This window comes from Sander lucioperca, chromosome 10, assembly GCF_008315115.2.
Source record: "Sander lucioperca isolate FBNREF2018 chromosome 10, SLUC_FBN_1.2, whole genome shotgun sequence".
NCBI lineage: Eukaryota > Metazoa > Chordata > Actinopteri > Perciformes > Percidae > Sander > Sander lucioperca.
In genome coordinates, this window is record NC_050182.1 from 24396119 (window position 1) to 24416438 (window position 20320).

At 40.0% G+C, this 20320-nt stretch overlaps 3 protein-coding genes across 6 annotated transcripts; 2 read left to right on the plus strand and 1 right to left on the minus strand.

Moving 5' to 3' along the window:
- The first annotated feature begins 60 nt into the window (after positions 1–60).
- Positions 61–2501, plus strand: LOC116049671 (glutathione S-transferase kappa 1). 3 transcript variants are annotated; one of them, XM_036005954.1, is made up of 8 exons: positions 61–316; positions 442–544; positions 636–717; positions 1211–1339; positions 1504–1649; positions 1736–1852; positions 1934–2027; positions 2225–2501. In XM_036005954.1, the coding sequence occupies exons 2-8, from the start codon at positions 476–478 to the stop codon at positions 2272–2274; spliced, it is 687 nt and encodes a 228-aa protein (XP_035861847.1). In that variant the 5' UTR covers positions 61–316; positions 442–475; the 3' UTR covers positions 2275–2501. The 3 variants fall into 3 exon arrangements, with proteins under 3 accessions (XP_035861847.1, XP_035861849.1, XP_035861848.1); XM_036005956.1 differs by having other exon boundaries at positions 125–239; positions 468–544; XM_036005955.1 differs by having other exon boundaries at positions 145–371; positions 468–544.
- Positions 2502–4188: 1687 nt separating this feature from the next.
- On the plus strand, positions 4189–10844 carry styk1b (serine/threonine/tyrosine kinase 1b). Its single transcript, XM_031299535.2, has 10 exons — positions 4189–4760; positions 5740–5795; positions 6014–6184; positions 7140–7463; positions 7589–7770; positions 7917–7991; positions 9160–9368; positions 9539–9579; positions 9933–10029; positions 10128–10844. Exons 2-10 carry the CDS (start codon positions 5741–5743, stop codon positions 10318–10320), a joined length of 1347 nt encoding a protein of 448 aa, XP_031155395.1. The 5' UTR covers positions 4189–4760; position 5740; the 3' UTR covers positions 10321–10844.
- A 46-nt stretch (positions 10845–10890) lies between these two features.
- Positions 10891–19736, minus strand: phc1 (polyhomeotic homolog 1). Of its 2 annotated transcripts, none has more exons than XM_031299499.2 (14): positions 19571–19736; positions 18441–18562; positions 18151–18261; positions 17986–18051; positions 17721–17864; positions 15079–15246; positions 14182–14898; positions 13928–14063; positions 13604–13782; positions 13419–13482; positions 13215–13302; positions 12850–13021; positions 11980–12217; positions 10891–11881 (listed from the first exon to the last, which is right to left on the minus strand). In XM_031299499.2, exons 2-14 carry the CDS (start codon positions 18555–18557, stop codon positions 11730–11732), a joined length of 2352 nt encoding a protein of 783 aa, XP_031155359.2. In that variant the 5' UTR covers positions 18558–18562; positions 19571–19736; the 3' UTR covers positions 10891–11729. The 2 variants fall into 2 exon arrangements, with proteins under 2 accessions (XP_031155359.2, XP_031155358.2); XM_031299498.2 differs by having other exon boundaries at positions 17974–18051.
- Positions 19737–20320: the final 584 nt, after the last annotated feature.

Consider the following 20320-nt stretch of genomic DNA (forward strand, 5'->3'; position numbering starts at 1 on the left):
GAAGACGGAGTAGCATAAATAAAGAAGGTCATCAATTTACACACACGAGTTGCAGTTTCTCCAGAGGAGGGCAGTGTGTGGTGGTTTGTACATAAAATACAGAGAAGAACATAATCCTGGCGGTCAGACACTGTTGCTGAGTCTGTTGAGTTTGCAGCTCAACTGTAGCTAATTTAAAAAGCTACGTCTAAATGGTAACAACGGTTCCAGCTAATCCTGCGATGTGAAAGACAACAAAGGTGATTTCTGTTGATGAGATACATTCATCATAAGGTACTGATTTGACTTAACATTACACCGAGCAGCCCTGCGGCAGGTTAGTTAGTTGGACCTTGACACACTACTGCACAGTCACAGTGCACTGACTGCAAGTAAGAGACGCTTTCCATGACGCTTAAATTAAATGCATTATTGTTAAATTAGTGTTTTTGCGAACGAAAGTAAATTAGAGTCACTGACCTCCGCAGACCTGAAGATGACATCTAAGAAAGTGATCGAGTTGTTCTACGACGTGGTATCTCCGTACTCTTGGCTTGGCTTTGAGGTTTGTTTATTTTTTTTTATGTCAGCTTCACAGACACAGACTTAGTAAAAATAAAAGTCAATCTTTTTACACGGACCCTGTGTGTTTACAGGTAATGTGCCGCTACAGACACGTGTGGAATATAGAGCTCAAACTGCGCCCTGCTTTTCTGGGTGGCGTCATGCAAGGAGCAGGTAAACAAACATTGGTGGAATTATCAACAAATAAAATATGATGTATTATTAAAGGTTAAGATAAAATAAGATGCAACATTAAAGCGATGTACACATTAATAATTATAACCCAATAACATAATATAAAAAAAAAAATGCCAAATTATGTTTAAAAAAAGTTTGAAAACATTTTAATAGCAAAGGTAAATTGGCCTATTTGTGAAATAAAACATTTAATTTACATATTGAAGATAAGCTTACTATAGGTAAGGTAGCCACTATGGTAGCCATACAGTTAAGCTTTAATGCAACTTCATTTTATACAGTACATGTAGTAGGGGGTCCCTACTTATTAGTCTCTCTTTCAGCTAAGGGGTCCTTGGCCTAAAAACGTTGAAGACCCCTGCTTTGAGTACATTTTGATGCTAATACTTTAACTTAAGTAACATTGAAAGAATATCCGTGTGGACACTAGTACTGTTATATTTTATTCAATATTTATCTTTCATGACAGGAAACAAGCCCCCTGGTCTGGTTCCAAACAAATTCCTGTACATGACCAAAGATCTGAACCGCTTGTCAGAGTATTTTGGTGTTCCCGTGCAGGCTCCATCTGACCCCTTTGAGGCCATGTTCCAAAAAGGTAAGCAGGATTTGATGGGATCAGTGCTGTGATGTGTATTGATTAAACCATGGCTGGGTTAAGTTGGTAATTCAGCTTTGCACCAAGACAGTGGTGGTACTATTTCTTTATTGAGCAAAGCTAATAATGCAGCGTGTTTCAGGTCTTATGTTTTCTTCGCCTAGGCTCCTTGTCTGCAATGCGATTTGTGGCAGCAGTACAAGAGAGGGAGAAGGGTGGAGACGAGCAGGTGGAGCGGGTGTCCCGGGAGCTGTGGAGAAGGATCTGGAGTGAGGACAAAGACATCACTGCACCTGCATCACTTTCTGAGGTACCAGCTTATCCAGCCTGGCGGTGTTTGAGAAGATTAAGTAGTACTGTTTAGTGTTGTGCTTGTCACATTGTTTGTTTGTGCAGGCAGCGATGAAAGCTGGACTGTCTGACAGCGAGATTAAAGAAGTGCTGAAGCTGTCCACCTCAAAGGAGATCAAAGACAAGCTGAAAAGCACAACACAGTGTGCACTTGATCATGGGGTCAGTTTTCCTTCAGGTCTCCTTTTTAGATTCAGGCAAGAGACAAGACATTACTAATTCTCTTTTATTGCGTCTGCCCAGGCATTTGGCTTCCCCCTTGTGGTGTGTCACGTAAACGGAAAGCCAGAGGTGTTTTTTGGATCTGACAGATTTGAGCTCATGGCCCACTGCATTGGTGAGACAAGTGTTGTACTGTACATCATTCACAAACACACATAATGTAAAAGTGACAATAGAAATATTGAAGTGACACTTGACATAGCCTTAATCTACTGTTGCACTCACTGTAAGTCACCCTTGATAATATACATGGTTTTATATAGAAATAGTGTCTGAGATTCATGCCTAATCTAATTTAGTTCTCTGTTTCAGGGGAGAGGTGGCTGGGACCTCAGCCTGACAAACCAACTGCCAAGCTATGAAATACTGTATAAAGCTGCCTTCAAACACTGTTGGTGTGCTCATAGATTCTCATTTCAATAATGTCTTTGATTCTTCTAATTCTTCAAATTTCATATTTTCTGTGCCTTCTGAAACCAAGCAGTATATTTCCAATAGACCTATAATAACAAATAGTAGTGTAAATAATGTAACATACCTTTCCACTGTTAATTATGTGCCTATTAAAAAGAAACATTGACAACTTCCAGATGATAAAGCTGGTCATCTTTTCTGTTGAAATTCAAAGGTTCGAAAATGTTGCAATTGTGTATTTGTTGTATTATGTAACTTGAATTTAATATTTTTATGCTAGTGGCAAGGCTCTACGGGAGGTGGGACGGTCGGTCCACCACTTTAGTACAGAATGAAATATCTCAAAACCTTGGCCAGTCAACAAGATTCATGGTCCCAACAGGATGAATCCTAATGATTGGTGATCCCCTGGCTGTTCCTCTAGCACCACCATGAGGACATTGACATTTGTAGTTGTGGTGAAATGTCTCCATAACTACTGGATGGATATCCAAGACGTTTAGTGAAAGCATTCATGTCCCCATCAGGTTGAACTGTAATAACTGGTAATCCTTTAACTTTTCATCTAGCACCATCCTCAGGTAAAAAAAAATGCATCCCCATCATCTTCACCTGTACTTTGTTGTTAAGTGCTAATTAGCAAATGCGAACATGCTAAACTAAGATGGTAAACATTTCCCCTGCTTAACATCAGCATGTTAGCATCGTCATTGTGAGCATGTTAGCGTGCTGACATAGTATTTCACTCAAAGCAGCATTGTGCTTGTGCTGAACAACCTTACAACCGCTAAGATGTCATGTGGTGTTTGACAGTTCACATGATCTATACAAAATGTAAGGACTACATTTTTTTTATATCACCACAATGATATTATCATTGTAGTTCTTAAATCAAGCAAATCATTGTAAACCCATTTGGGGCGGAGGCCTTTCTGTACAGGTTTCCTCCCACATCTAAAATCCATGCAGGTTCGGTGGATTGGAAACTAAATTGCACATAGGTCTTAATGTTAGTGTGTGTATGGTTGTCTGTCTATGTTTGCTTTGTGGTAGACTGATGAGATGTCCAGGGTGTAACCCTCCTCTTTACCAATAAGAGCTGGGATACACCCCGCCATTTGCAACACTAACCAAAATGTATTTATAGGTAATGCATCGTAATGGAAATTATCTTGGATCAGATTCCCAACTGTCTCTTCAGAAACTTCCATTTTAAGTGCAAATATTTATAGGAGAGGAGTTAGTTCAAATTTTCTTAATGTTATTCATTTGGGTCCAAGAAAAGTCTGGGATATGTCATAATATTGCAGTATTGGAAAGAAATTAATTAATTGCACTAGATACAAGTTTGATGTATTTGCAAACGTGTGCTTTTTCTTCCACTACATTTATTTGATAGCTACAGTTACAAGTTTATTTTCAGATAAAGATTTTGCATAAAAACATAAGATTATAAAACAATGCATTATTATACAGTATATTCAACCTGTGTTTCCAAATCTTTTTGGCTTTTGACCCCTTAAAATCAGTGTCTAGTTCGGGCCCCCTTTTCAGAGCAATATTAATTTTAATTTAAAGATAAGAATTAAAATTGCTCAGATGGTTAAATTTAAATCTTTTAAATAAGTGTTTGAGGCTTAAAGAGTTGGGAACCACTGAACTAAATTACCCAGTCGTATATGAAGTAGTTGAAACTAGCTGCACCTACAACAGTAACATTTTACAAGTAAAATCTTTACTTGTAATTGATGTCACATTGCTGTATAGATACTTTTGCTTCTACAACCACTGTAATATTGCATTCTCTTAATTGACAGTACACTTTTTATATAAGATGTGGGATTATTTATCTACATTGCATGCTTGTAACTGGAAATAAATACAGTTTATTATTGTTGACTAGATACTCCAGAGCGGGCAAAGCTTGTCATACCAGTTCCAGTACAATGTAGGCCAAACATGCTTAACAAAAGGCCAGAACCAGTTTCCCTGAACAAAGAGGAGTAGCCGACATATGCCAACTTCAGAGAAAAAGCTAGTTACAGAATGTGGTCGAGCAAACAAAGGCAGGGCGAGAGTGTGATGTATTACTTCTAAAAACTGAGGAGTGTGACAGAAAGGAGGAAGAAGGGATTGCTAAATACAGGAGACGAGGGTTAAGGTATAGGTGAAGAGGGTAGAGTTAAGAAAACACACACACACTAGGTGGAACATAGACAAACAGAGAGCAGCACATTGGTCCCCTGAGCCGGGCAAATCACCTGAGAAAAACAATACAATGAAGATCTGAGCAGCACGGCTGAACCCGAACAACACATTCAGCTGGGAGGATGTATGAAAAGTGTCTGACTGTGTGAAGGAGGAAAACATGAGCCTGAAATAACAGGATTGAATATTTTTTTTTGGGATATAAGACACAACTGAAGGAGCTGAGGTAAGGATGTTTTACACTCCATGTCTTTTTTTTATTACACTGTTTTTTGAGTCATGTAATATTTTGCCAAGGTTGCTCTTGGGTGGAGTGAGCTCATATTTATCATGCATAAATATGAGCTCACTCCACCCAAGAGCCGTTAATGAAATAAAAGCTATAACTGTTTATCTACTGTCTTTCTGTGACCATTGTGACATATTCTATCAGTTTTGAATGCACAAGCAAGTTCTTTGTTTGCCCTTTATATTTTCCCTGTGAGCGTGTACAAGCATTTATGGGTAAAACAAATACAGATGAACAGGTTTAGAGATCTTTGATCTGACGTAAAAGGATGATCATGTGGTTGAAGATTTTCCCTGTGTGGCTGCATTTCTGTTCCTATACACTGCATTTAAAGCAGCTCTGAATTTAGTTATACAGCATAAAGATTCCTCAGTTAGAGATGATAACATTTTATTTCTGTAAACAGCTTTGGTGAAGGTCATATTGTATTACTTTATCTTAAGATCAATGGTCGAGGTCTGTGCTGTAAGACCAAAAGGATCAAAGTTTTGTGTTACAAAAGAAGATAGATTAAACAAAAGCAATTTGGTGAGGTGTCAGAGTCTTTATTCTGATTGCCAGTCGTCTTTGGCGGGGGAAAAAAACATTTGGCATACATCAGAGACTATGATACAACATCTGAGGTTCCTGGTCTCAGTTACACATTCACTCAGACCCCTTCCCATGCTGGATACCTGGCAAGAGTCATGTTATTCTTCACACATTCAGCCCCAGAGACAAAATGGCTTTCAGGACTACCACTGTCACTTTATGTGTTGTTTTTGTAAAAAGGAAATGTCCTTAAGCTATTACATAACAACTGTAAGCATATGGAAGTACTAGAAACCTACTGAATATGAGGTTTGACAGTGAATGCCGTATTAGGAATATAAGAAAAAAAATTGTCTTTTATCACATCTCTTTTTACATTTGACAGGATGTCTTCATTATCAGACGCAGACGCCCAATGCAAGAATGGAGATACTATCTGTGGTAGGTTTTAACAGCAGACAGAACTTGGGGAATTTGGCCACTAACCTGGTCTGGCCATTAGAGGCTTTGTCAAGTGTTAAGTTGACAGACAAACAGATGATATGACATACCAGCCCAGACTGTACAGACAAACATATCTGCCACATTGACATTAGTGTATCTGGCTTGCTGAGTGATCGTAAAGATTCATGTTTCCTTGTGTCTGCTCCTGTTTGCAGAGATCCGTGTGTACGAGCAGGAGGTGATCATTGTGCCCATCTTGCTGCTGGCCAGCTTCCTGGTCACTCTGGTCTTCATTATCCTGCTGCGCTATTGTCCAGAGAAAGTCAATCGCATCCGTCCACAGTCCAAAAAGTCAGCCTCCAGGAGAGTGCTGCATGGCATCGATGGTAAGACACTGGAATAGACACAGTTGTTAGTGTTGATTTAAATAAATTAAATCATATTGTACTGTAGGAATTATTTTTGATCTACACTGTCAGCAAACAGTCAGCAAGCTGATTCCATGTGTGCGTTTTGCTTTTTTTTTCAGGAGGTGTAGTTAAGAGTCTAGGTTCAACTTTTTATGCATTCATTGTTTAGCACCTTTTAAACTGTCCTTACCCCATGTGCGTAGCATCTTTTTCTTCAGAACAAACTCAGCTATCAGTCTGACTTATCATTTTATCAATTTAACAAAGTTTAAGCTGCCAGGAACCCAAAATACAAGAATAAATGACACAGGTGCTTATAAAAATATAAAAATCTGTAGTTTTAATCATTCAAAATATTATAATAGAACAATTAATTAAACTAAACAATTAAAGAAAAATGCAATAAATAAAACTACATTACAGGCTATTTACATGTGAAATGATTTAATCCCAACTTTTCTAAAACTGTGATTCACAGTTTTAAAAATGTCTTACAATAAAAATGTGTATGGTCATCAGACATAAGTGAAATACTGTGTGAAAGACCACATCAGCACTTTTCAGTAAGTTTACTATAAATAAAACATGCTCAGTGTATTCACAGTGTAATCTACTGTACAGTTGACAGTAGAACCAGCAGCATTCTTGTTTTTTCATTAAGCAAGGAAATGACAGATGACAAGTTTTAGCATCCACTGTATAATATAATTTCCCCCATGGGGTCAACAAGCACTCCTACGTACTATCTCAGTTTCAGATAGACATACAGTATTTTCCAGCACTACACAATGATAAATAGTCCTGTTTACCTGTTCTCATGTAAATCCTTGCATTTACCTCTAATGACAAATATTCTCTGTCTCCCTCTCATCTCTCATCTCTCATCTCTCATCTCTCATCTCTCTATCTCTCCTTGACTTTCTGTCCATAGCTCCACCAGGAATCAATGTCCTGGAGCATGAAAGCATCGCTCTGGACATGCCCGATTCCTACTCCACCTTCCACCCCCTGAACACTAACTCTTCCAAAAAACCCTCCATGTCTGTGGAAACACCCTCTCGCCCCCCACCACAGCCCTTTAAGCCCAGTTTCACTCCCATCGTCCAGCCCAGAGAGTTGCCCCGTCAGAGGCTGCCCGAGTCCTTCAACCTGGTCACCCCTCTGCCTGTTGCCTTCTCCCTGCACTCCGACTCCTCTGTGTCCCTCTACAGGGCCCGAATGGAAAACAGGAACGTGGTACTGCGAGTCCTAAAGGGTGAGATGGTTAAACTTGAATTTAATGGAAGCTCTTAATTGTCTCATTTGATTTTGAGGACATGGTTTCTGTAACTGCAGTGTTACTCTTTCACTCTCATCTCCCTCTCATTCTTGCCCTTACAGACTCTGCTGATGCCACAGAAAGACACAACTTCCTGGGCTTTGCGTCCTTCCTGTCCCAGCTGGGACCACATCCCTTCCTGCCAGAGCTTCTTGGTGTGGTCTCACTTCGAGCTCCTCTGATTACAGTTGTGGAAGAGCTGGAGAACAGAGACCTGCTCAGCTTCCTGTGGCGATGCAGACAGGTATATATTTTTATTACAGAGGGTATACTGCTGCTGTTTGATAACTCACTTTAAGCATCAAACCATATATTTAAAGCAACAACAAAAAATTCACCTGTCAACTTTGAAATGTTAATGTAATTTCTCTTTGTGTTTTTTTTTTTCAGGAACATGTGAATCCGCCTTGTGAGATGACTGAGAGACGAATATTTACCTTGGCCAAACAGGTGGCCTCAGCTCTGGTTAGTATGCTTACAAACATGTCCTCACCTCCCTATACACTGCACATGTCCACATATTTGACTTTCAAATCACTGACATACGTTTAACCTGTCATGACCCCATGTTAGCATTGACTTGTTGGCAGGGTTTCCCTCCAAAACGCCTTCATCATACCATGCACCTACCCGACAATCCCAAAAGGCAACATTTTGTATAATTGTCTCATTACTTTAAACAGAGAAAGGTATTTATCTACAGCAATGCTGGCAGCCCTGGAGGCTTTACATAAGCTAAATATTAACATCAACATGCCACGTAAAATTATTTAGAAAAAGGTTAAGTATTCACATTTTAAGCTGATGATGCAGCTAGATGAAAAATTATGTATCCAAGTTATTTCTATTCATCCTGAGGGGAACATGAATGTCTGAAGCAAATTTCCTGGCAAGTTGTTGAAAACCCACAATGTGAACCTCCTGGTGGTGGTGCTACAGGAAAAATCAGGGGATCACCAAAGTCATTGTGATTCATCCTCTGGGGACCATGAATCTATACAATGGCAATCCATCCAATAGTTGTGCAAATATTTCAGTTTGGACCAAAGTGGTGGAGCTGCTAGCATGGCAAAAAAAAGACTAATATGTTTAATACTTCTGACCACCCCAAATTAAACTGATACATCTCTTCATGCTTTAATGCACTTTATCTGTCCCAACAACACCACAACAGATGCTCTAAAAATGCAGTTTATGTGAGGTTTTAGGAAGACCTTTAGATATAGATATAGATAGATAGATACTTTATTCATCCCCGCGGGGAAATTCAAGTGTCCATCAGCTCACACATAAACACACATTCCCATACACAACACAGTGGGGTTTAGGTGGTGTTAAAAGCCTGATGGCTGTGGGGACAAAGGATCTCCTGAACCTCTCTGTTCTACAGTGCAGTGAGAGCAGAGTCGCTCACTGTAACTGCTCCTCTGTCCAGCCAGAACGTTGTAGAGGGGGTGGTTGTCATTACCCATTATGGCGTGCAGTTTGTTACATGCACGCCCCTCCACCACAGTTCTTATTGAGTCCAGTTTCATATATGTACTTCATGTCGGCAGTGATGACTAAACTGAAATCACCTGCACAGGCGTGTGTGTTTAATCCTGTGATGCCACTTGTCTTTTTGCCCAATCAGGAGTTCCTTCACAGCAAAGATCTTCTCCACGGAAGCATTTGTGCCCGCAGCGTACTGGTCACCAAGGACTTCACTGCCAAGCTTTGGGGCCTGCATGGGGTCCACACAAGGAAGAACCAGGGAGCCACTCAGAGAGATGATTCAAGCATGAAGAAATGGCAGGCACCAGAGCTGTTAGCCAAGAGACCTGCCACTCAGAGCAGCGACATGTGAGTTTTATCTATTTTCATGTTATCTCTGGTATTTTCTGTCATTTACAACCTCCAATACAGATGCTGCTGCAGTTATTTATTAAATGCTGTTCTGTGAGTATATTATTAAAAGCATTTACTGAATGAAAGACTATAACCATTATTTGCCTCTGTGTGTTCCTCTCTAGCTGGTCATTTGGCATCTTACTATTTGAAATGGCAACATTGGGTAAGTTGAAATTGAACTTTTTATCCATTTAAACTGAGTTATCTCATCTATCACTTTAATACAGTATCTCTGGTTACGTTAGGCAATTGTAGCTACAGGACTTCTTTATACTAATATTGGATTTTAATATGATTATTTTTCATCAGTATGATGAAGTAATTATAAGGTATCCCATTTGCTGGATTAGCCAAAAAAAGGGCCAGCCCATCTGGCTATTTTATCCATAAACAGTTTCTTCTCAAGAAAAGTTACTAACACAATATATATTGATATTGCAATGTAAAAGTACTGTACATACACCTTCATACCATACCGCCCACTCCTACCTACAACATTTACTCTTTTTTCTCCAGGTGAAGCTCCATATGCAGACATCTCAGTAAATGAGCTTCTACAGTTTCATCAACGAGGGAAAAGTCTAAAAAAACCTTCCAACTGTTCCAACATGCTGTAAGTTTCCACTGAATGCTCCAGATAACACACAAGCACACCTGAAGCATAGTGCCGTTTCCCCTCTCTAACAAATGTGCTGTAAATCTCTCTCTCAGATACTCCATCATTAAGGGTTGTTGCCAGTGGAAGGATCAAGATCGACCCACTCTGGCTGAAGTGAGCCACAAGATCCACTCAGGAGAGAAAAGTGCCTCTGACAAAGTCCTCAAGGCGTCTGGGGCAGTTGACATTGAGCAGTACCTGAAGGAAGCAGGATACGGGGAAAAGAACAGCTACACAGTTTTCTGATCAGCCTGTGCCAGCAAAATAAATTGCACTTTTCTCCCCAATGGTGCAATTCTCCAAAACAATATCTTTCAGGTTGGAAAGTGTTCCAAACTTTTGCTTACTTTTGTTTTGGGGCACTGAAATTGTACTTTTATTTTAAGTATTCCCCTACAGGGTCACACAGCATTAATGAGAAAACCTGTATGCTAAGTCGTCTACTTTTGGGAACCATTCATTTTCTTCTGATTAAGACCTCATTCATGTGTTTCTTTGTCTGATGAGGCAATGCCTAACTCTTTGGGAGTTAGGCATTGTTGGGAAAATACAACCAGTAATTTTGTTGTAGTACACGTCAAGATAGGTAAACTTGACCAATGTACAGCCGCTGCATCGTAAACTTGTAGTCGATACTGTTAATTTATGACGGTTTTACAGATCTTGTTTATAACATAATACAAATGTATATTAACAGATGTAATATATGTTCTTACCACATTTTTGTAGGATTCTTTGGTAGTTGGAAATAAATGACAAAAGACCTACAATGATCTTTTTCATTTTCAAGGGGTAATAAAAGCAAACGCACAGAGGTCCAGTAACAGGTATTGTTTATTGGTAGTACTGCATACATGTACACAGAGCACTTCCACTTAGCCCTTGAGAGAGCAAACCATGAGGAATACCTATTTTCAGGTAGTTTAGTTGATTAAAGCTACTAAAACTATATCATAATCATGAAAAAAATAATTTTGATTGTAGTACAAAATGGGAAAAGATAAAAAACTAAAACTTTCAATAACTGGTAAAATGAACTAATTAAAATACCAGGCTTTTTGAGTGTCCTTTCCTCGATGTGATTGGAGCCTGGATTAAACATATATGGTAAATAAACTAATAACTACTAATAAGACTAAAATATATATAAATGAAGTGGACTGATGCTGACATCCCTCCAAATCATATCACTAAAGTTAAAGCACCGTTTGAAATACATCAAGAAGGCAACGTTTCTTTTCTTTTTTTAACCCAACAGGTAAACTGTCCTAGTTAGAAGACCTAGCACCGATTACTGCAGGCTGGCAGATTTGCACAGTTTCATTAGAGAATACATACAAAAGGCTTCTACTCACAGCAACAGAAAAACAACAACTGACAAACACTACTGACATGGATACTCTAGACTGTCCATGCTCACCACTCACACATAACAGTACACATACAACATGTGTTTGCACATTCAATGTCCAGAAAGTAAACTGTCCATCCCCATGTCTTCACATGACTGATAGTGCACCATTGTTTTGTAAGAAACATCCTCACTTTCCCCATAGTCTTTTTTACTTCTTACTAAAAGAGGTCCAGGTATTGATTTCAGTGAGAAGTTATCAATGAGACAACGATCCTGGTGTCCCTCTGAAGTGCGCACTGCATCACTCACGCAGGATGTTGATGGAGGCACAGATCTTGAGAGCAGGACCCAGCTTGATATTCATGGTGGAGATGAGATGGTCCTCTCGCAGGAGCAGCAAAGCCTGCCCGTCTATTTCCTGTGACAGAAATTGGGCGGCCAACTCTTCACAGCCTGGACACAAACCGACAGAAAGACAGGAAGATAGTTAGATAAAGAAAACAGGAGACATGGCTGTGGCTTACAAAACTGTTATCTCACTGAACACCAACCTTGAAGTGAAGAGATAAATCTGCAGACCTCTTCCACACTCCACTGAGCAGGAGTTGCTGAGAGAAAGTTAGCCCCATCTAGTGGGAGGCTACCAGGAGCTGAGCTGTCAGACAGAGGAGCGCTGCGCTCAGCTCTAGAACAGGAGTGTGAAGAGCTTGGGGACAGTGAAGGAGAATCATCCTCCTCTTCTTCCCCGTCGCTGGATACGTCCTCTGAGCGACTGGACTCAGAGTGACACTACGCCCACAAAAGTGGAGAAACAAAAACCAATGATAAAACTTCCATGAGTAAGCTGCATTTGTGGATAATGCAACCACTTGATATATAAAGCATTAGGCAGCCATTTTTCTACTATCAACAATTGAATTTCATGGAATGCCCAACCAATACTTTCTGACTACCGTCTGTGGTACTCAAGCCAATTCAAGCCAATCCGTTTTCCCTGAAGATGTAAATATTTATAAAAGACAGATCACAAGTAAAACATGTATCATCTTTAAAAGAGGTTAAATGACGTTCTCCAGCTGGGCACTGTAGTTTTGAGCAAAAATCACTCAGGAGTAAATGGTGCATTTGTTGGACTATTTTGAGCTGCGAAATAATACACACTTAGGACACTACAGCAGCAGGAGAGTGTATGGGACTCAATAAACTGCAGTGCCTGTGTTCACTCTATTGAGGAAACATGTCATCCAGTGCAACATTGTGGCCCATTGATGGGGTTTTAATGCAACGTCTAATAAACCATATCAGGCTTTAGATACACTGGCAATACTTGTTAGTAACATTAATTATTTGGGGGTTTTGATTTTTATAATTAGAAAAATATAGAATATCAACAGTCTCATTCTCTGAACTACAGATCGTACCTTAACAGATAGATGCCTGCTTGAAATGTTATTACAGGTGATATTAGAACTGCTCCTGCGAGAGGGGCCTCTTCGCCTAGCTGCGCTCTCAGTGGGTGCTGGAGGCGAAGCCAGCCCTGCACCACTCCTCCCTCTGCTCGTCTTGAAGTGTTGGCTGCAGCTCACATTATACCTGTGGATCCAGGGGCACAGTCAAAACTCAGGAAGACATTTCTTAGATTTTTGTTTGGTATAGTCTTTGACTGGTTTCTTTATTAAATATGGTTACCTAACCTTAATGTAAAGCACAGTAGAGTTTTTGGTCACCAAACAACAAACCAAAATAAAAAAACAATGCCGAAACGGAAAGCTAAAGAAAATCCTACCTCTTGGCACAAGTATTTGAACAGAACCTCTTTGATCCTCTGAACTGGCTGGCTGGGGCAAGGCTTCCACAGTACTCGCACTTTAACACTGAAGAGGAAAAGGGAGGGATACATCTACGTTACACATTTATGAAATACTGATTATGCACACAGATTCATGGTATCATATTTGAGCCTTAAAAAAAGAGTTACTTCACCACTTACATTGAGGTCCATTTTCAGAGCGGCCAACCAGGGCGAAATCTCTGTCTTTGAGGAGTCCAGCAACCTTTTACATCAAATATAATAAGAAACGTTTTTACAAGGAAAAGTGCATAGCCAGTGTATTTCAAATCAGAGATTTGATTCATTACGAAATCTAATCTGTCATCAAAACAGCGCACACTTACGGGGAAGGGCTCAGCTCCCTCCTGGATGACAAAGCCCTCTATGAGGTGGGTGAGGACCTGAGGTTTGACCACTGCCTGGGGAACAGGCGCTCTGTCTTTGTCCCCATGCCCGACTCTTGACAAGGGCAGAGGCAAGGACAGAGTGGGAGGGGATGAGAAGGCAGCTGCTACAGGAGGAGCTAGTGAGTATCGAAAGAAACAGGGAAAAACAATGAGCTTTCAACCAGATTTCTAGACTTAGTTACAATTTTACAAGTTTTACAAGTTTTCAAAGTATTACTCCTAATAATCTTTGCTTGATTTGGAGAGGATAAATTGACATACCCGAGTCCTTTGTCGGGGCAGGGGATAAGGGAGGAGCAGAATCTTTCATGGGTGTAGAGTCTGAAGATTCTGTCGCCATCTCATTTGGTGCGTCACTGTCAGATTTTCTCTTCAGAGAACCAATAGCAGGCTTTATCTAATGGTATGTGGGGGAAAAAACTGTTACAATTCCTTGTACACTGACAGTTATCCTTAACACCAAACCAAAGAAGTGCCTGTGTCGCTAAGTACGTCCTTTCAATGGTTGGTCTTACCATAGCACTGTTGTTGGAGACTGTGTTAACATTCCCGCCAGCTGTACTTTCCTGGGCCGTGCTGCTTCGTGCCAGTGCCAGGGCCACAGCCTGTGCGTTTCCTGTTAAGCCCTGCCTGGCTCCCACAAGCTGCACAGGGATGTGTGGAGTGTTGTGCTGGGTGTTGCTAGGTGGAGCTGGGAGAATAGGAGGTGGGTGTCGAGGAGGCAGCTGTACAGGTAAGCGTTGTCCTTGAGCTGTCTTGGGCTGGATTGGCACAGGTCCTTTTTCTGCAATAGTGCTGGCCTGTTGTAGGGGCTGCACCACCAGAGTCTGTGTGTTAACGTTGGCTTTTGGGGTCACTGGGCCAAAAGCGTAGCCCTGGGTGGTGGGAGGAACATTTGAGGTGGGCACCAGGATCATGGGGGCAGCAGAGGAGGACAGGAGGAGTTGGGAAAGAGGGAGTGCTGGAGAGGAAGTGGAGGAAGGAGCTACAGAAGCAGCAGGAGTAACATTCTTTAGAGTCATGGTGTTGGCGTTGGACTGCTGAGTAAAGTTGGTTTTGGCCATTTGTTGCTGCTGTTGTGGTTGCACTTGCTGCTGCTGAGCTGTCTGGGCAAAAGTCTGCTGCTGCTGTTGACCAAGAGGAAATCTGGCAACATCTTTCCTCTCTGGAAGCTCAGCCTTTACAGCAACTGTTCTAGGAGCGGAAGCACAGTGTAAGGCCAGATTCTGCACCTGTAAAATGAAGAAAGGAGTAGGTCGTGGTGAAATGCATTTGATAAAACTAGCAAAAGTGTGCTTGGTGGTGTCAAATAGTTTTCCCATGACAATTACATCTCTGAAAACTATCACATATCTAAGACTGTATGACTTTAAATAGCTCAGACCTCACATTAATGGTAATTGTACTCAAACCTGATCATTGTCAGACTGGGCTGTGGTAGGTGTGACTTCATGCTGTTGTTGCTGCTGCTGCTGCTGCTGCTGCTGCTGCTGCTGGGGCTGCGTCTGGGCAACTGCTGCTGTACCACCAGGCATGAAGATGAGCTGAGAGGCAAGGGGAGCCCTGAGAGAGCGGTTGACCTATGTGAGGAGCAAGACAGACGGTCAACATTAAAATAACAAATATTTCAATGAATGACTCATGGATCACTTAACTACATGGAATAATCTGTATCACTTGTTTTTCAAAATAAAAGCAGAAAGCAAAAAATGACTTGTTTTCTCAATACTCGTTTCCAAAACCAAAATGAAAAAAAGAAGAACAACTCGTTTTTCCAATTTCCGATTTTCGTGCTCAAATAAAAAAATGGTTAAAGAGCTTTTCATCCAATTTTGATATTTTCAACTGACGCAAATTGCATGACCCGGACGTGATCTCTACTAGGGCACTATTAATACATGTAGGAACAGATGGTCCGTTATTAAACTATGGAAAAAGAAGTAACACTTTACTGACAATAAATCAGTAAACACAGTGGAACAGAGAAACAACATATTTATATAAAAAGGGATTCATTGGGTTAAACGACCCTTTTGTTACAACACTACTGGAAATGTGTGGATCACATCAGCTGTGCAGGTGACACGGCCCAATGTGAAAAATAGATCCACAATATGAATACAGTTTGATTATAACTTTTATTTTGTTGGTAACCGTTGTCATATAATTGAAATATTCATTATATATATATATATTTTCATGGGATTTCCCCCTTTCTGGTCTATATCCTCTGCTGAATTATTTGGAGACAGTGGCCAGTGGAGACAAAATGTATCTCCCACTCAAAGGTAGCCAGAAAAGGTGAGCGTCTTGCAGCAATGACATTAAGTTTTAGGCACCAAAACGACTAGTTAAGTTTAGGGAAAAAAAGATTGTGATTAAAACACTCCCGAGGGAACAAACAAGCGTTTCCTGGGTGAAAGTAGGCTATTTTGTTTTTGCTGTAAAGTGAACTCCGCTCTCCGCCTTGAAAGCGCTGCGTTTTATGTTGACACCACGTTGCGCTATTTCATTTTGAGATTATTTTCCATTGGATTCTGAAGTTCATAAATAGCCTAAATGTTTTGGCATGGCTGGCCGAGTGGAAGGGGGATTTAATACTTGCATGTTTTGTTGTGCATGATCAAATACAGTCATGTGAAAAAATTAGGACACCCATGCTAAAGTTGACTAAAAAGAGGAATAAAAAAAATCATCTTTTGCAAATTGATCTTAATGCCTTAATTAAAAAAAATGAGGAAAAATCCAACCTTTAAGGACACCAATTTTGTTTGTGAATGAATAATGTATCCTAAATAAATAAATGTTCTTCCTTAAAATACAGGGGGCATAAGTATACACACTCCTATGTTAAATTCCCATAGAGGCAGGCAGATTTTTATTTTTAAAGGCCAGTTATTTCAAGAATCCAGGATACTATGCCTCCTGATAAAGTTCCCTTGGCCTTTGGAATTAAAATAGCCCCACATCATCACATACCCTTCACCATACCTAGAGATTGGCATGGTTTTATTTCAGTTAGCCTAATAGCTGGTTTGATTTGCATTGAGAGATGATTTTATGGAAAGTACCCCATGCCAATCTCTAGGTAGCATATGGTAGGATGGTAGGATGCATAGTATCCTGGATCCATGAAATAACTGGCCTTTAAAAATAAAAATCTGCCTGCCTCTATGGGAATTTAACATAGGGGTGTACTTACTTATGCCCCCTGTATTTTAAAGGAAGAACATTTATTTATTTACGATACATTATTCATTCACAAAGAAAATTGGTGTCCTTAAAGATTGGATTTTTCCTCATTTTTTTAATTAAGGCATTAAGATCAATTTGCAAAAGATGATTTTTTTATTCCTCGTGTCCTAATTTTTTCACATGACTGTATATATTTATATTTATATCTGACAGCGTCCTATAGTTCTAGTAGAGATCACTTCCGGGTCACGCAATTTGCATCAGTTGAAAATATGAAAATTTGATGATAAGCTTGTTATCCGTTGTTTTCCATTTTTCATTTGAGCATCAAATCGGAAATTGGAAAAACAAGTTGTTATTCGAGTATTGCGAAAACAAGTTATTTTTTTTTGCTTTTTGCTTTTATTTAAAAAAAAAAAATGAACGAATGATACACGGATTTGGAATACTTAAGAATTTGCCAACAATGTTTGGTGTTAAGTGCTAATTTTTTAAAGCCCTTCCAAGACATTATGCTGTTTCGCTGATTCTCTTGAGACATTTTCTCTTGGATTTTCTGTTGATAGAGTTCGGTTTATGTAGGTTTTACCTTATGTATACTTATAGAGGCCATTGCTGCTATCTTCTGTAACTGCTCTTAGAGTAGTAGTAGAGTAGAATGCATGACTCTACTTATCAGTAGCAGGAGATACTAACCCAAGAGTAACTCTTTAGAGCACCAAATCAATAAGCTTTCACAAACAGAATAAAGGTTGAATTATTATATTACAAGAATTGGTGACACAGATATGCACAATATGCATTTATGTATTCCATTTTACTCATAAATGTACTCAGCGCATGTTAATTTTTAACTCACCCTAAGATACATCTGTCCCTGTCCTGCAGAGTTTCCACCCAGCAACACTGATTGGTTGAGAGCTGTTGTTGTTGCAGAGTTGGCTGGACCGTGAGGACGGGGATTGGTCATGGTACCTCCCGCAGATGTGGTGCTTAAGTTGACCTGGGAGAAACAGAACATTTTAAATTTTTTATCAAACCTACCGTACTATTTTTTTTTTTTTAAACTAGCTGTGTAATTCATAATCAGAATCATAACTCAAGCAACTTACAACAAAACTTACAGTGGTGGTCGTCTGGGACATGCTGTTACTTGGGGTATTGGACTGACGACTGGCTGCAAGCGTGGCCTGGTTTAAAAAGAGAATGAAAGGGATGTTGTGTAATGCTTCTGTTACATATCTCATATTTTTGTAGTGCCTGCCTTTTCCTGTCATAATTCTGGTTACCTGTTGCACAGCAGCCAAGTTGTGGAGTTGTGCACTATTGATCTGCTGCTGCAACATGAGCTGCTGGAAGTACTGAGCTGCATTTGGCTGTCTTTGCAGTGCTTGGAGAGCCTAAACAAACACACAAACAAACACACACACACACACACACACACACACACACACACACACAGAGATACATGTTGTTTTAAGACTAACGCAAAAGTCTATATTTAAACAGTATATTATTAACAATTCAAGATAACAAACATTAGCCTTTTCATCACATCTAGGTAGTCGTTTATGCACACCTGTACAGCCTGTCTCTCATATAGAGACATGTGGGCTATCTGGGGTGCACGAGAGTTCCCGCTTGTTTGAGGATTTCCATTGGTGGTGCCTGTGTTTTGGTCTTCACCTGCATCCATGTTTGCTGCTCAAAACACAGAAACCGCTCATCAAAAGTAGTCGTGACCAAACGCTTATGTTGTATACACAATAAATATTTCTATGAATTGCAGAACTTCTAACTGCAGATATCTTAGCGTGAAGACTTGTTTAAACATGCAATTTAGCACTATTTACTGGTAGCCTAGAAATCTAGACGCACCCTATCGGCAGCAAATGTAATTTGCAGCCAGGGTCAACATCTTGATGTGGGTCTGGCTTGTCAGGCTAATTTACTGGGGCTACACAATAAAAATAAAATAATATAAATACTTAAATCATCAGTTACTAGTTAAGTACATTACAACCAAATTCGGTGTCAACTCAGTATGTTTCAAATGTCTGATACTGCTGACATTAAAAAGGAGACTTCTTTTAATCTAGAGTAACGTTACACTGCTGTAATGCACAACATTTCCAGTCCTCTGATTGTTTTTAACAGAGGTAACGTTAACGTTAGCTACTTATTCTTTCAGAGGACCCATAAATCACAGCTTGCTACACCCCTGCACAAACAGTATTTTTAACTACTTATGAGCTTGCCAGACGTTATTACAAATGCCACTAAAAATAGAGGCATGTATGAGCATTGAAGCATTTTCATTAGCACTTGTCAACAAGATAAATGAATGCGAGAGAAAGAACATGGAGGAAAGCTCAAAACACCAAGAAAGAAGCTAGCCAGCTGTGGCTAACTACAATGGACTTTGCTTAACAAAAGTCTGACATACCATACCTAAAATACATTAACGTTTGTAACGAGGCTAGAAAAAGAAGACCGACTTCAGAAACACTATATGAAAGTGGAAAATCAGTTAGTTTGGTATAAACACTTATTAGTAAAAAATGTGCAGCGTTAGTTCAACATAAGCTAGATAGGCTAACTAATTAGCAATGCTAGCTTCTTACTGCAGGTAGAAAGCTAGCAACTATCTGGCTATTACGCTTGCACGAAGTCAACGTTTAGTGTTTTTCGGCGTGCTTATGCGTTTACCTCTCCTTGGTATTTGTGTCCTTCACACTTAAATGCACTCAAGTTTATGTTGCGATGTTGGCTTTAACTGCAAATAACGATAGCCCTTTTCAGGGTTTTTGCCTCCAACGAAACCCCGCCTCTTAAATCCCTTTCTTCTTCTTTGTGCGTTTTGGCGGATGGTAAACCGAGGTTAAATAACGCATACCGCCACCTACTGTATCGGCGTGTGCACTGCCCCCGGTGGCTGCAGCGAGATACACTTGGAAACGGGTAATTACATCTTAACTGTATGATTAAACTTCCAAGCCAGCTCATCCTCAAATGGATCTATTGCAGCTAAACTGGCTGAAAGCCATAAAGCTATAGTCGAAAAGAACAGAGGTTACCTATGCAAAGTAGTTGATGTTGTGAGGTTACTGTCTAAACTTGGATTGTCCTTTCGTGGGCATAAGGAGGGAGAAGAGTCAGAATCGCGTGGCAATTTCCTCGAAGTTTGCAGTTTTTTATCGAAATATTGTGCTGATTTTGAAAACATGCAATCTAATTATTTTAATGCCACAAGCCCAGATTTTCAAAATGAAATAATTGACATCTGTGCACACATGCTTTACAACAACATTGCTGAAAAGGTGCAGGAAACTGGATGTTTCTCTGTAATTGCGGATGAGGCCTTCCAAAACTGACAGCTGTCAGTGTGCATACGATATGCCGAGGAATTGGAAATCAACGAGCGTTTTTTTTGTGTTTTATGGATTGCTTTGCATCTCG